The sequence below is a fragment of the Embiotoca jacksoni genome, unplaced genomic scaffold (genome assembly GCF_022577435.1).
Source record: "Embiotoca jacksoni isolate LCO1_2020_lvr unplaced genomic scaffold, fEmbJac1.0.p SCAF_3, whole genome shotgun sequence".
In the NCBI taxonomy this organism is placed as follows: domain Eukaryota; kingdom Metazoa; phylum Chordata; class Actinopteri; family Embiotocidae; genus Embiotoca; species Embiotoca jacksoni.
The window spans coordinates 5,859,303-5,874,309 of NW_027185381.1; the positions used below are offsets into that span (position 1 = coordinate 5,859,303).

Below are 15,007 nucleotides of genomic sequence, written 5' to 3' on the forward strand. Positions count from 1 at the left end.
TTTGCCAAGAAATGCTATTGTTGAAAAAGGATAACTTAAATAAGAAGTTTGCTGTGTGCAAATGTGTCGGGGAAAACAATTCCTTTGTTTTGGTCCTTTTTGTGCATTGATTCATGTGTCGTTGATACAGAGCAGATTGCAGTAATTGTGGCCTTTTAAAATGTAATTTTACATTGAAAGTAAGTGTGAAACAGGATATTTTACAGCAGATGCTTCTGAAGCTGTACATGAGAATATGCTGCTCTCAAGAGCTATTTTCTGCATATCGCTTCATCCTTAAAACCAAACATGACACAGTATCATGCTTCACAGCGAGGAAGAGGATCTGAGTAGAAGCTGTTTTTTATAGTCTCGTTCTCCCCTGGGGCTCAGAGGCCTAATGAAGTCCGATCCGAGCTTTATTAAGATCGAAGGGTGGGGCCTCGTAATAAAAAAAGAAAAAGGAGAGCAAGGGGGAACAAGGGGGAACAAGCCCTCATTAACTACATCACACCTCCGGAGCACAGGGAGATCCAAAGCTCGGGACCCATGGGGGGTAAACAAGGTATGGGATGAGGCTGAACCGACCACAGCAGCAAGTGGATTCAGATTGTCTCACCAGCTGATTTAATTTAGCAGCAGTCCAACCACTTAAAAAATAAACTAATCAAATACAAACTGGATAAAATCCCACATGGCAATCAGCCAAAGTGAGAAAATTTACCAGCATTTGGTTCACAGCTGGTTGTAATTTCTCAGCGAGTTTGTATGTCTCTGCAGCACACGGATCATGAATCTCAGTGCATCAGGTTGCTCAATGAAACAGATGTAGGAATAAGGGAAGGAAAAAGAAAGCAGGGATACATATAAGAAGTGTGAATAAAACAGCAATTGCATGTATCTATTTCGGTAGACAATATATTTGTTATGTCTGCTTTCTCCTGTCAAGCTCATATTGGTTTTTCTTTTTCAATTCATTATTATGGAGTCAATATACATAAGGTGATAAATACATAAATGGAAAAGATGTATGGCAATCATGTACAGTTTACACGTCACACATATACTAGTAAATGTGTGGATGTGAAATTAGAACATTTGATCAAAGACAGCCAGAGGAGTACATGCTAGAGTGAAGAGAGGGAATCACATGATCCTAGACAGACATGTGGAGGAAGCCTCGGATACTGGGACATCGATCGCTGAGTGATCAATTCAAGAGTGAACGATCCATTCATAACCAGGGCAATTACTCGGTCTTTTTTTGGGGGTCTTTGGGTTTGTTGTTACGTATGTATCTGCAGGTCTCTCAATAGCAGGCAAAGTACAAAAGTAAAGGTCAAGACCTCTTGTGTTACTGCCATGTTTCCAATCACACATGACAGTGATAGTGGAAGCGGAAAAAAGTGGATGATTAGATCATGCAGGTGAAGGATAGAATACAAGAACTTAATAGCATCCTCACCACTGTGGACAAACAAGAAGGAGAAGACACTGTGGGAATGGAATGAGGGGAGCAGCCAGAGGAGTCGGCTGAAAATGTGAATAATGGACAAAAGAAGTGTGCGTGTGTGTGTGTGTGTGTGTGTGTGTGTGTGTGTGTGTGTGTGTGTGTGTGTGTGTGTGTGTGTGTGTGTGTGTGTGTGTGTGTGTGTGTGTGTGCTGTACTAACCTGGATCTGCTGCTGGAGAATGTTTATCTTGTGTTGCTGTTGCAGGAGCTGCTGCTGTTGTCTGGCAATCTGCACACACACACACACACACACACACACACACACACACACACACACACACACACACACACAGTGACAGAGAGAAAACACTGATCAAGAGACCAATAATGTGTAATTTTGTACAATATCTGCCCTACAATAAAAAACAACATCAAAACAGTGAAAAATTAACTGTCTTGTACTTAAACCAGTTATTGTTTTTCATGATTTTGATAAATCCTGGTTTGATATTTGGTGAATGGTTACAGCTGCGAGAAACTACTTTTGAATCACAGTGACTCAAATCTGATCAAAAATCATTTCCAATTACTATGCTGATTTTTAAAAATGCATCAATATTTTTGGAATAAATGGGTAAAATAGAAACATTCAGTTTTAACATTAAGCAAGCCAGTGAGAAAGTTTAGAAGAGATCATGACAACACTACACCAAAAAAAGGAAAAAATGTTCAAGACCATTGAATAGAAAAATTGACGGGTGGAGGGACGAGGTAGTCATCAAGATCATGATCAGGATGCATCTGTCCTCTAAAGGCAGCATGAAAAGTGTGGCAGCCTAACCTGTGCTGCTGAAAACTGCTACGCTCCAAAATGTCTCAAACCAGTTCAGAAAATCAGAAAGGAGGTACAGTGGCAGTGAGTTACATGTCCATTTGACCTCAGATGTGACTGATGGTACATCCAATTCACGTAATTAGTGAGGAAACTTCATGAGCAAGTCTGACACCAAATTTGCAAGATTGACATGTTTACTACATCCAACAACAACACACGGCATGCCACTGGAAGCCCCCCCCCCCCCCACCCCCTCCCAAAGACACAAATAAATAGTTTTTCCTTTGTTGTTTTGATTGTCTAGTAAAAAAAACATTTCAAGTCAAACGTTTAAAGGCCGATTCTCATGTAGTGACAGGCAGCAAGGACTGGCCAGTTGCGTGAGGTTCAAATCCTTAAAGGAGCAGAGCGTCATCTATTTGATCCCGCCCATTCTGAGCCAGAAAAGTAAAGCAGCTGCCTATGTTTTTTTTCTTGAGGAGTCGTTTAGTATATTTATTCCGAAATGTAATTACAGGCTGCTGAATGGGAGGCGGCGCCCCATTTGCACACATGTCATATTTCATTAAAAGCAGATTTCTCAGGGTTTGTCTGTAGGGCATTATCCTATCAAGTCTCAACAGCCAAATGACTGGCTGATATTGGAATCTGTCTTTCTTTTAACTCTCTCCATCGTGCCTGTTCCTTTGTAAAGCCGTGAAAGGTGGAATGTGTTGTGATGGGAGGTGTGGACTTGTCCAAACAGAGCCTGTCGTATGCCGACCAACAGTAACGTGTTGGCAAACAGCGACAACAAAGAGCAGCTCACCTAAACATCTCCATGCTTAGGCTCTCTCTTCATCTGTCACACACATTTCTTTCTTATGTCAGTCTGACACCTGAAGACTACACATCTACATCAGTAACTTTTTCTTGAAGCCACAGTTACACATACTTTTAGGGAAAATTTGTTTTTTACTTTACAACTTGGGTCTTTTTTACTTTTTTATTTTTGGCCATTACTACTTTTAGTTATGACAACAATTTTACAAATCTCAGCCATAAACACTCAGTTTAACCTATTTACCAATGATTCCCAATTTAGGGGGTCACACAAAAGGTCATGTGACAAATCTAAGGAATCATAGGATAATTGCAATACAGTAAAAAGGTAAATGTTATTTATTCAAATTATTATTATTCATATGAAGTCATATTGTCTTTTTTCCAGCCAAATACTGCATAGTTTCATCTCTTTATGCCTTTAAAGTTAACCAAATAAAATATTTTAAGAAAATTGTATTGCTTTTTATATCTATTTCTCTCACCTGGTGAGATCATTTTAAAATTTTTAAATTTTTAAATTTCCGTTCATTTAACTGAACCTGCTCTTTGTCGGACACATTTTTGTTTTTAGTTATGTCATTGTTTCCCCAAATTCTAGCAATCAAGTTAATGAGTAACATGCTATGATACCTGGAAGGAATAAAAGAAAGTAATAATAAACTATTAAGTCATTTTCATCCCTTCAACTTATAAAAAAAAAAACTGACAACTTTAACACCTCTGTCAATCATGATTTGCACATACACCCATACATGCACAAACATGCTAGCATAAACCATCTGTGATTTATATGATACAATATAGCATCGCATACCTATTTCAATTCACCATTTAATAACATCCCCCAGCGAACACACACTCTAACCCTCCATACCTGCTCCTGCTGCTGCCTGGCCAGCTCCATCTGCTGTCTCTGCTTCTCCAGCTGCGAGGCGGCTATCTTTTTTTGCTCATCGTGGGCCGTAAGAAGCTGTTCTCTGAGGCTGATCAGCTGACCGATCATGGTGGAAAGTTGACGCTCCTTCTCCTCCAGTGACTCTGGCGTACCTGTACAGGAAATTAGACAAGGTTACAATCTGAATCTGACAACAGGGCAAGTTAGGCAACACTGTATGTTAAAAAAAAAAAAGAGTGTTTAGACCCTACTCAGTTGAGGTAGAAAATCACCATAAAACCCCACGTGTTCATTGATTATGATTGCTAAGAGAGAAAACAAAATAATTCACTTGTCAATCCCCTCAAGTACAAAACATGTGAAGGTCCATGAAGATGTTGTCTGTGCTTCTCCATAAAGAGAGCCATGACTAAAAAAAGTTTCCCTCCATGGCTTGAGGTGTCTTGCACATTTTTCATTTACAAACAATCTGCAAACCAAAGTGTTCCTTCAGCAAAGGCCTCCACAAAGAACAAACAAGTTGTTTGGCCAACACAAGCCCTTTACAAAACTCTCATTCCCATATATCATCTGGCTTGTAGATACATCTTACTACTTATTATCTTCTGTCTTGTCTCTACATGTCATCACTTAGTGTCTGCTCCTAAGAACAATAAAATTGCTTTCAGTTAACCTTTGAAAATAACTGGCTGTTAACAGGCTTTTGTCAGGTTTATGATTTAGACATTCTTGGGAGGTTTGTGGGCAAACAACAGTGAGATTCCTTTTTCATACCGTACAATCAATAGAGTACACTGAAGTTATCACAAAAGAAGCCTCTTGCCAACGAGCTGAACAGAGAAACTGAAATCTTCTTTAAAATATAAACCATGTATACATTTTCACCAGCTATATCTCAAATTATTTTACTATCCTGGCATGTTGGGTCAAAGGATCAATTTTGTTTTTATCATCACACTTGGTGTCTGCTTATAAGTGTTTTGGATTTTATAACTTATTTTGTTTTTATCAGCTCAGTATCTTTTTAACTATTCTCCAATTTGAATACCTCTTCCCAATCTTAGCCAAGTTTTGGAATGCCCATTTATTTTTCACCATAAAGTACCTGTAGCTGCAAACTCTGGTTTGCTTTATCTCCTGAGGGCCCTGCTCTCTCCCAGCCCTCACAAACTGGAAAGACTTGTTAATGCAAAAAATGAAGATTCTAAATCCTTACAGGCTTCCCACTTGTGAACCACTAAACCCTTTTGGGAGCAATGAGATTAAAAAAAAAAATAAAATAAAATAAAAAATAAAAAAAGAATAATAAAAAAAAAAAAGAATAAAATTTTAGGTTAATAAACAAACAACAATGTTGCAACAATATGTGGATGCCAACGATGTTGGCCATGAGCATATCAGGTTAACAGCGAGAAATCAAAGGTTAGTAGCCACACAATATATCTGCTTTACTGTGGCTGGACACAGCTGATGAGGGTGACAGTGACAGCAAAACAAATAAAACATGCAGAATGACCTCAGAGGTTGTGTTTAAAATTGTTTAAAAACAGTCGTCACCCTAACTTGTGCTGCTGCTTGTGACTGAAAAACAGAACTATTTCCAATTTGTTTTGCCTGTGCTGCATTTTGACCATACAAGTGGCCAACCACAGCCTAAAACGAAACTAAGCTAAACCATAAGTGCACAAGATGAAAAGGTGGTATATACCTAGCAAAATCAAAGCATTGTTAAATGTAAATTACAGAATTAAAATTGATCCATACTCCAAAAGATTTGTGCTGGAATCACCTGCTGTGGACGGTTTCGACTCCAGCTGATAGTAAAGTGATAGTAAAGGCATAGTGCATGTTTGCCAGGGTGAACCTAAACATTCATGGCAACCTTCATGCTAATCCTACCAACGCCACTGGTTTGGGGAAAATTTCAGACAATGTCTGCACATTGAACCACTGTCCTTTGGCCTCAAGATCTATTTGGTGACAATACCACCAACGAAAAGGGAGCTTTTCATCTCCCCAACACTGGCGTTTTCTCCTGCAGGCCAAGGGAAGCCAGGCTTCTCCGTTTTTTCACACTATAGTTGCCATTTTAATAAAACACTTTAACAGTTTTGTAATTCCTCTGTGCTGTTGCTGCCGTCTCTCTTCCGTGTTTCTCCTTGAGTATTTTACAATGTGTGAAACACCAACTCACTAAATTAATATGTGGTGAAACATTGTATTGCAGTTTAATTCACAGTCATGTCTGTGCCCCAGGGAAGGCCTAGATTGCATGCCATGGTGAAAACAAAATTAAAAGATTAACTAATCAGATGAGGCTACAGTCATGCCACTGCCAAACTGTGATTAGTCAGGAATATGTCAAGGGAAGTCAGTCACCCTTTGGCATCACACCAGTCAAATCATAGCATGTCGCCAACATCACTGAATAACGGAAGATGAGCATTAGCCGGTTTGTATTGATATCACTGTTCGTAACATTAGTAAATGCAGTTATGGTGGAGGAAAATTTTGCATTTTTGTAAAAAACTGTTTTACTAAGCTACTATTTAAAATAATATCTGATGGTAGGCCAACACCAAAATTAGAGCTGCGCATGGAGAGGAAAAAAGGGATTCAGGCTTTCAATGTGGAAAATAATGTCCGCACGGTCTGATTAGGTGGTAGCGCTAAACTTCAGCGTGTAATTTGCTGGCTGTGTCTTCTTTTTGACAAGGATTCATGCTCACGTAACAATCCATGGACCACAACAGGATTTATTGACTTAGCCAACCTGCCACGGACAATTGAGAGGCACTGTAAATCAAACAGTCACATAGATTGTGCTGTGAAATTAGCTTTTTGGACGTGTCAGGATTGAGGAGGCTCTGGACTTGGCAATATGCATTAACACAAAGAAACACAATGAACAGGTAAAAAATAATTGTGATATTCTGATGAGACTAATTATTGCAGCCTTGTGCTGTGATACCAGGCGATCGTCTGGTTGCATTACATTAGCTGTAAAAGAAGCAACATATTTTTGTATGCATTTTTTCGGAAAAAAAAAACTACACAAAAAACAGATTAGCGGTCTTGGTTTGCTTCCGAAAAAAGCTACTGCTCCTCAACAACACCTTATAGAAGCAACACGCTGTCTGATGATGGAACCTCAGCAGAAAAAGAAGGAAATCCATATCACCTTCAAGCAACACTGCCGGAGATTGGAACTACCATAATTTTTGCTATTGTGTCTGAGTGTACATGTGATGTTTTCTGTTTACTGACTGCATATCACTCATTATTAACAAGTTCTTTATATTCTGTATCAGTGTGTGTCATTAAGACTTATTTTTAAGAGAATGGCTTCAAACACGGAGGCAAGTTCATCTTTTTTCCTTGAGTTTGTGTGTGTGCATGTACTTGTGTGTGTGTGTGTAGCACAAAACTCATACATATCCCCACTGAAGTTTATCTTGTTTAGAAGTTCTTTTGCTTGTGTGTTCATGTCTGTGTGTCTGTGTGTAAGGTCTTGCCCTGGGGCCATGTGGGGAGATTGCAGGGTGGCCCCAACACTACCTGCATACTAACAGAGTCCCCATTGTAGTCCTGTCAAGCCCCTATTGTACCTCAGAATGGCCCCACACATACACACAAACACACAAACACACACACACACACACACACACACACACACACACACACACACACACACACACACACACACACACACACACACACACAGACATTACCCCTCAGCACCCCTGTATCAAAGGCAACATTCTCCTCCTCTTGTCTCTTTTTTTTCATGCTTTCATTCTCTCTTTTTTCAGTTTTCCCCACAAGACCTCCCCATCAGTTACTCAACTTCCAAATACAGATTCCCCCCGGTCTCACCTCCCCTCTCATCTTTTGCTCCCTGTTTCCTTTCTTTGTTTTACATTTGTCACTTTCTTCTTTCCGAAACTTACCCGATATTTGTGAATTTTTTTCTTTTACTTTCTTTTGTTTGTCCTCATAGTTCCCATTCTGTTTCTGTCTTCTGTTCTCATCAGTTCATCCCCCATTCTTTTTCTCACTTGCATTTTACATACTTTTATTCACTCATCATCTTTCTGTTTTCCACTCTTCCTCTTTCATCAGTTCTCCCCATTACCTTTCTCTTATCACCTCCTCTCTCTTCCCTCTGCTGTTATCACCATTGTTCTTCATCCTTCTTTTTCTTTTTCACCCCTCCCCAAGTCTCTTTGGCCAATTCAGTCTTGCAACAATGATGGATACTATATAATCCTGTTATGTCTTAAAACACACACAGACATACACATGCAGACTTCTTCCTATTCATACATTCCTTGCAGCGAAGTAAAGCCTATTGTGTAACTGCAACAACTGCGATTACAGCTTCATGATTCATCTTTGTGGATTACGGGTTGTGCATTCCAAATGTGATTCCATGCGTTCCTTCGACACTTCTGGCACCAATAATCATCTCAGACGCTTCCGTTTTCCGTCCATCAGGATTATTCTCGACACCTGCTGAGAGCACCAGCCAAAACAGAAAGCCACTAACTGTTTTCTCAATCTGTTCGGATGATCGGAGTGATCTGTTTCTGAACCAGAACTCTTACTTCTGCTTGAAGTGTTTGTTGGTTGGTACTGCTTATAGGATGTTCTGATTTATGGGAATCAAATCCTGATTTTCTGTAAAGTTTCAGCTTTCATATTAGTGTCTTACATGACAAGTTAAATAAGAGCATTGCTATCACATAAACATTTTAAGAAAATGCAAATCAATATTTTGCTCCACCTTAAAGGTGTTGCAATAAGCAATATTCTTTATTAAAATAAGTGTCAATAGTCAGTATTGACCAGTCCCTCTGCTGTGCAGTAAGACAGAGACTTTTAGACAGAGACTTTTATCCCTTTTCGACTTTATCCAATCAGTAGAGAAAACAGTCCTCTCTGCAGGTTCATTGGGAAGCAGTAGAATTTAAATGTCTACTGAACACAGGGGGAGTCACCGATTCCAGCAGTAACGGCTTATAAAATAAAAAAAATATACCAAACAATATAGGACGACTGAAGACAAGAAAGCTGCTACGATAAAAAGAGACAGGAGTTACGCAAGACTTGCATTCATATTGGTGTGGCCTTCAGTGACAAAATCTAAAGTTTTTGAGTGGTTTTAAAGCAGCCAGCTGTACTGCTTCTGGTCAGGTAAGATCCATTTTACACTGCAGTAGCTGTACAGATAATTGTTACCCTGCTAAGTTTTTTGGGGGGGAGGTTTTTACATGTACAAATAACAGCTAAATATATCTAATAATAATGGTTGATTAAATGTAAGAAAATGTGGTTTTTTTTGTTAGATTATATATTTAATCAGTGAATTACTGTTTATAAAGTCACACAACATATAACTAAATTGGGTCCCAGTCACTTCCCTTTAAACGCAGACAAAAACACACACATTCAAACACAAAAACCACACCTGAAAATACACACAAACCATCCTCCACTCACAGTATCACACCTCAGACTAACATCGATGGCTCTGCCTACTTTGAGCTTCGGCCAAACCGTCGTGTTTCACCACAGCGTCTGTGTGCCAAACTGCTTGCATTGCTGTGGATGACTAAACCCTTTCCTCACTGTCACACCACAACAAACACTTGACCCCAAGATAAACACAGTCACTACATTTTGTCAAAACATGTGCCTATGATCTCCTCAGGGCAGCAGGGTTCAAAGATATCACATTGAATCTGCACACATTCAGGTTTGTGGCAGAAAAACAGCTCACTTCTCCAAACAGACAACAGCATATATGAAAACAAAAAAAGTTGCAATGAGTAAGTAAGTATAGGATTTAAGTGACTCTTGAATGTGTGTGTGATTAGTGCTGCCAGATGTGCCAGCTCATGCATCTGAGAGTATAATCATACATTTTCCATCCATCTGTTCTTATGAGTTTTCTGCGCATGATTAAAAAACTTGAAAATGTGAATGCCAGAAATTCCAAAATGCCCAAATTTAAAGTAAAAAAACAACAGGCTCACACTTATTTCTATTCGGTTTTGGTAACAAAGTCTGTGAAGGTACGAGGTGTGCAGACATTTTTATCTTTTTTAATTGAACATATTTTGCAACCAGCACCTTCATGTTTTGTTGTAGTGTACAGTCGTTTCAGAAAGTTTCAGAAGAATATTAAATAATGAAAAAGTTGTTGCAGAAGGGATGGCTTTACATCTTTTTGTCCTCAGCTTGTCATGTTTGTGACAGGGAGGAGATTGAAAGAGAGTAAAAAAAAAGAAGCTCAGTTTTATTAAGAAGGATATCACTGAACAATAAAATAATGAAGATTAAGTGAGCAAATAATCAAAGAACTGAAATTAACCTTTAAATTTCACCTGTTTGACAGATTTGTCCGGCAAGAGCTCAGTATTGAATGCACTCATTCTGGGCCCATTCCCAGATGCTTATGTGCATAACTGAGACATGATGTAGTTAAAAAGAGTTAAATGAAATAAACATAAATATACTGTACACTGCGAGCTGAAGTGTATTCGTGAACATTAATAAACGTTCCAGTGGATAAAAGGTCATCAGTTTTTTTTACCCTAAAAATAACTGTGACTGAACAAATAGGTTCAGGTTGTTGTGTGAGGAGACACAGAGCAACAGTTGTGTTTGTGTATTTAGGTCAGCCAGACGGGTGTCATTTCAGCCATCAAGAAATGAAACGCTTGAATTCAATCAGAGCATTTCTTTAGTCAGGACGCAGCTGTACGAACAGAGACAGTGTGCATGAGTGTGTGTGTGTGTGTGTGTGTGTGTGTGTGTGTGTGTGTGTGTGTGTGTGTGTGTGTGTGTGTGTGTGTGTGTGTGTGTTTATGGTCATGGATCTACTGGAACATGCTATTTATGCACATTTTCTGTGCCTTTAAGTAATACACAATAAATCAATCCGTCTATAGGACAGGCATACTTTTGTCTCGCAGGATCTGTCTCCATTACTGTGTATTTAAGTTGCAGGAGTGTGGTCGAGGTGGATGGTGGGCAACAAGACTTTTTCTGTAGACCCTTAGTTTCTATCCAGACCCCAGTCTGTGTATGGTTTGGACAATAACAGTATGTTAGTTAGGGTTAGTGAAAGATCAGTTAAAGGTTAAAATTTTGTGCCTCAAGTCACTGTAGACATTTGTTAACCAATGTGCTGCCTAATCATAAGAAGTTCAATAATGTTGTAGTCACTGCAAGTGACAGTCGGATATGATTGTCAAAAAGCAAATAAACTACATTGTCACGGTTACGTTCAGTATGAAAAGTTTGGCATCTAGCTGTTTGTTAAATTACAATATTTCCTCGTTAGATTAATTTAAAAAACATCTGATTGGTACATTTCCTCCAAAAGGAGATTCTATTTTGCAAATTAGTTTTCTATTAATATAATTACTGGGAGAATGTGTTGCCTCCATGCATGCCTCACCAATAAAATTGTTATGTTGACATATCAAGATATACAGTATATGTGACAGGATGGCAGAGGATAAATCTATACAGCACATCAAAGGAAGTGGAGCTTGGAAGACCGGCAGGGCAGCAAGTGCCCTTGAAAGTATTTTATTTTACTCTTTAAATATTTTGTTGTTGTTGTTGTTGCCTTTTCCTCGTGATATAATCCAAGAGAAAACTCAGAGCCTGTCAAAGTTAGCATTTCTTCCTCGTTAAGTTGTGCTCTAATATGGTGATGATGTGAGTGCCAGGAAAGAAAAATGAGCCCTCTGTAAGTGGGAGAAATAAAACTTTACACAACATGAACAGACTGATCCTATGCTTATCTTTTCTTGTTTTTAGTTGACAGCACAGGAAACTTTTTTTTTAAATTTAAATAAACAAATATAATGAGGAAAATTATCTAAGACTTCCATTTTAAGATTCACATTGAAAACTGAAAGTGATGCAAAGATATAGATATAGAAGCAGATATAACTTTCACATATATTAGTCAGATTCACAGACTTTTCTCTCAAACCTAAAAGTTGGAGAGTCTTCTGGTCTAATAAAACAATTTTATTTCTGCATTATCTGGTACAATTATGAATTTTAATCAGTTGCGTAACAGATGCCCTTTTATTTCTTTAAGGCAATAAATAAGATGCATCTGCCGTTTCTCTGTGAAAGTCGTGCGAGTATCTGTGCAGATGGAGGCGGTCCAGTATGAAGAGAGAGAAGTCAGAACCGACAGGCAAAGTCAATGTCTGTGCTGTTCTGCTGCAGAGGGCTCTCTATAGTCCCTTTTTTCCACTTTCCACAGAGGAAATACTTGCCATTTCAGCGGGAGACGATCACAAACGGTTTCTCTCACTGAGAGCAGCTCGACTGCACAGACGTTAATGACTAATGTTACGGCAAAAACAGAATTTGCTGTGGTACCCATGACAGAAAGTGTTTCTCTCTGTCAATATATTCATTTTTCAAAGTCACATGTTTTCCACCACTATTTATTAATTATCTTTTATTTAACTAGTGTTAGCAGGTTTTAAACATCGAAAACACTGACATATGATAGAAGAAATTGCGTTTCTGTGTTATGAGTTGGGATTTTGTCAGTCATGGTAACAAAACACTACATTAAATCTAGAAAGTGTTATGCATTAAGGTTAGAGTGATATCAGACTGGCATTGTTTTTTTGTAATCTCTTACCACAAATCAGTCAGCACCACCGATTAAGGCTCTGCACATTCACTGTTCCAATACATCACAGCAGACAAGGTCCTCTTGTAACAACAGCCGTATATGTATAAAATATAGAAAGTCTCACAAAAAAAGTAACAAAAAAACCCTGAATGATAACTGTAAAAGTAAATAAAAAAAAACAACAACACTAATCTACATATTTTCTAATGCTGAAAAAAACATAGTATCCTTTATCTTACCTAAAAATATGTTTCATATAAAATAATGATGCAAATGATGATTTGATGATCATGATGGAGGTGAGAGAGTTAATTTCATACAGTATTCACGGTACTTAATATGTAAATAATCAATATTCACCCCAACTACAGATATCTGTATGAAACTCTGAACTACTTCTAAACAGGACACTTTGATCCGATGCTTAACAAACAAAATATACAATAAGACATGAAGAGAATGAGGCAGAAAATGTGCAGGGTTTGGATCATATCATTAAAAATGATGACGTGCTTTTTATTCCCTCCTGCTGCAGCCGCTAAGTAAAATGTTAACGTAGGGTCCCCCCACAATGCTGCTATTTTCACATCTGAATACGAGAGCAGGTCGAGAACACATTTGCCTCTGTGCAATTTATAGCTTCATAAACGCTATTTGCTGATGCGGACAGAAATATTGGAGCAAGAGCCTCTCCCCTCATCTGCACCCTTTAATCAAAGATACAATTACAACCTGTGGTGTTTAAAGCTGCCTTCAATGTTGGAAAGGTGGGCCGGGCGACCATTTACTCTGTTGCTTTCATATGCAGAAACATGCTAAAAGTATACACAGGGAGGAAAGAATTATAGCATATCTGACCGTTTCTTACCCTTGAATTTGGCTGTGAACATACCATTTGCTTGTTTTATAACACTGTTCATCTTTGGGTGAACCAAAGACAAAAAATAGATATTGCACAGATGCTGAGGATCTCCAGGTTTCAGAAAAGTACTAATTGTGAGAGAAATAGGCTTTCTTTCTTTTTTTCTTTCTTTCTTTCTTTCTTTCTTTCTTTCTTTCTTTCTTTCTTTCTTTGAGTCATCCTTCCTCTTTTTCTTCCTTCAGAAGGCCTCACTGAAGCAGGAACAGTGTTTGTCTGCATCCAACACAGTCTCACATTAAAACTGTAATAGCTACGTGGTCTACAGAGCAAAATATATTAGTCTCACAGTAACGGCTCTAAAATCATGAGATGCCTACATTTTTCTTGGCCAATTCTTTTCTATTGGACAGTTGCGTCACGTCACTGCCCAACCTGTTCCAATTCAAACCACAAAAGCAAATGATTACCGTCAGGAAAAGATCATGGTTTGGCTTATTTACCGAAGCAAAATTACCTCCGTAAATAAGTTAAATTTAATTCAATTGAAAACTAATTTCGCAAATATTAAGATGTCTTGGACATTTACTTACTTACTTACTTACCCACATTTTTACTATCTTACGGACTTCAACATTGCTCACCTTGGTAAAACCATCCGACCACCGCCAATCTTAGATGTTGTCACTCTTTTTACGCCAACATCTGACTCTTCGACAATCCTGTCCCAAATATAGGCATCTCACAGTTTGTGAGAGTAGCATGTTTTGCACTTTGGACCAGCGTTGCTACATCTTGTGATGTGAGAGTGGATCACTGCATCCACTGTTTAAATGTACTGTAAATTAAGTTGCACATGTAGATCCTGGCCTTGATCTGGATACTTTCTCGTCAACTCTTACCTTTAACCTCCCCCAGCAGTTCGTTGGCGTTCAGGCAGTCGACGCGCTCCTTCCAATCCTTAGAGAGGAGCCTCTCCATGCAAGATGGTTCTACACAAACATAGAACACAACTGCCTTCATTTTTTTGTGTTTTTCAACACTTTTGCTAACAATCCAGCATTTGACAGTAAATGAGGTTTAATGTCAAAGAACAATTTCATGCTCTTAAAATCACAACTATTCACTTTTATGAATACTTTTATATAATATCACAGACATTTCTTGGTTGGATTTTCAAAACTGACACATGTTCCAACTAATCTGATAATAGTGCTAGTATCTTTGGAAATGCCTGATTGTTATCTACAAACACAAACTGTGACACACTGAGACTAAATGGTGAATTGAAGCAGGCAATGATAAGAGAAGAGTTGGTGGGAAAAGAGAGACAACAAGACGTTCCCAAGAATTGTTAAATTTCTATAAATAAGGAGAACAAGGAACCATTTCCTCCTGATTCTTCTCCAAAAAAACAAAAAACATCTGCAGCAGTTATCCAGCTGACCAAATGAGAATGTCTGCATTGTTCAGAGATTGGGT

The 15,007-nt window shown here is 38.4% G+C and overlaps 1 protein-coding gene across 2 annotated transcripts in view; it reads right to left on the reverse strand.

The window, feature by feature from the left end:
• LOC138206200 (transcription factor SOX-6-like) overlaps positions 1-15,007 on the reverse strand; it is a 115,871-nt gene that overhangs the window by 38,331 nt on the left and 62,533 nt on the right. Inside the window, exons 5-7 of one of the 2 annotated variants that reach the window (XM_069162757.1) lie at positions 14,428-14,517; positions 3,966-4,138; positions 1,652-1,720 (exon numbers count right to left, since the gene is read on the reverse strand). In XM_069162757.1, coding sequence (XP_069018858.1) covers positions 1,652-1,720; positions 3,966-4,138; positions 14,428-14,517 — 332 coding nt within the window. The remainder of the gene's footprint in view (positions 1-1,651; positions 1,721-3,965; positions 4,139-14,427; positions 14,518-15,007) is intronic. The other variant, XM_069162758.1, reaches the window with a different exon arrangement.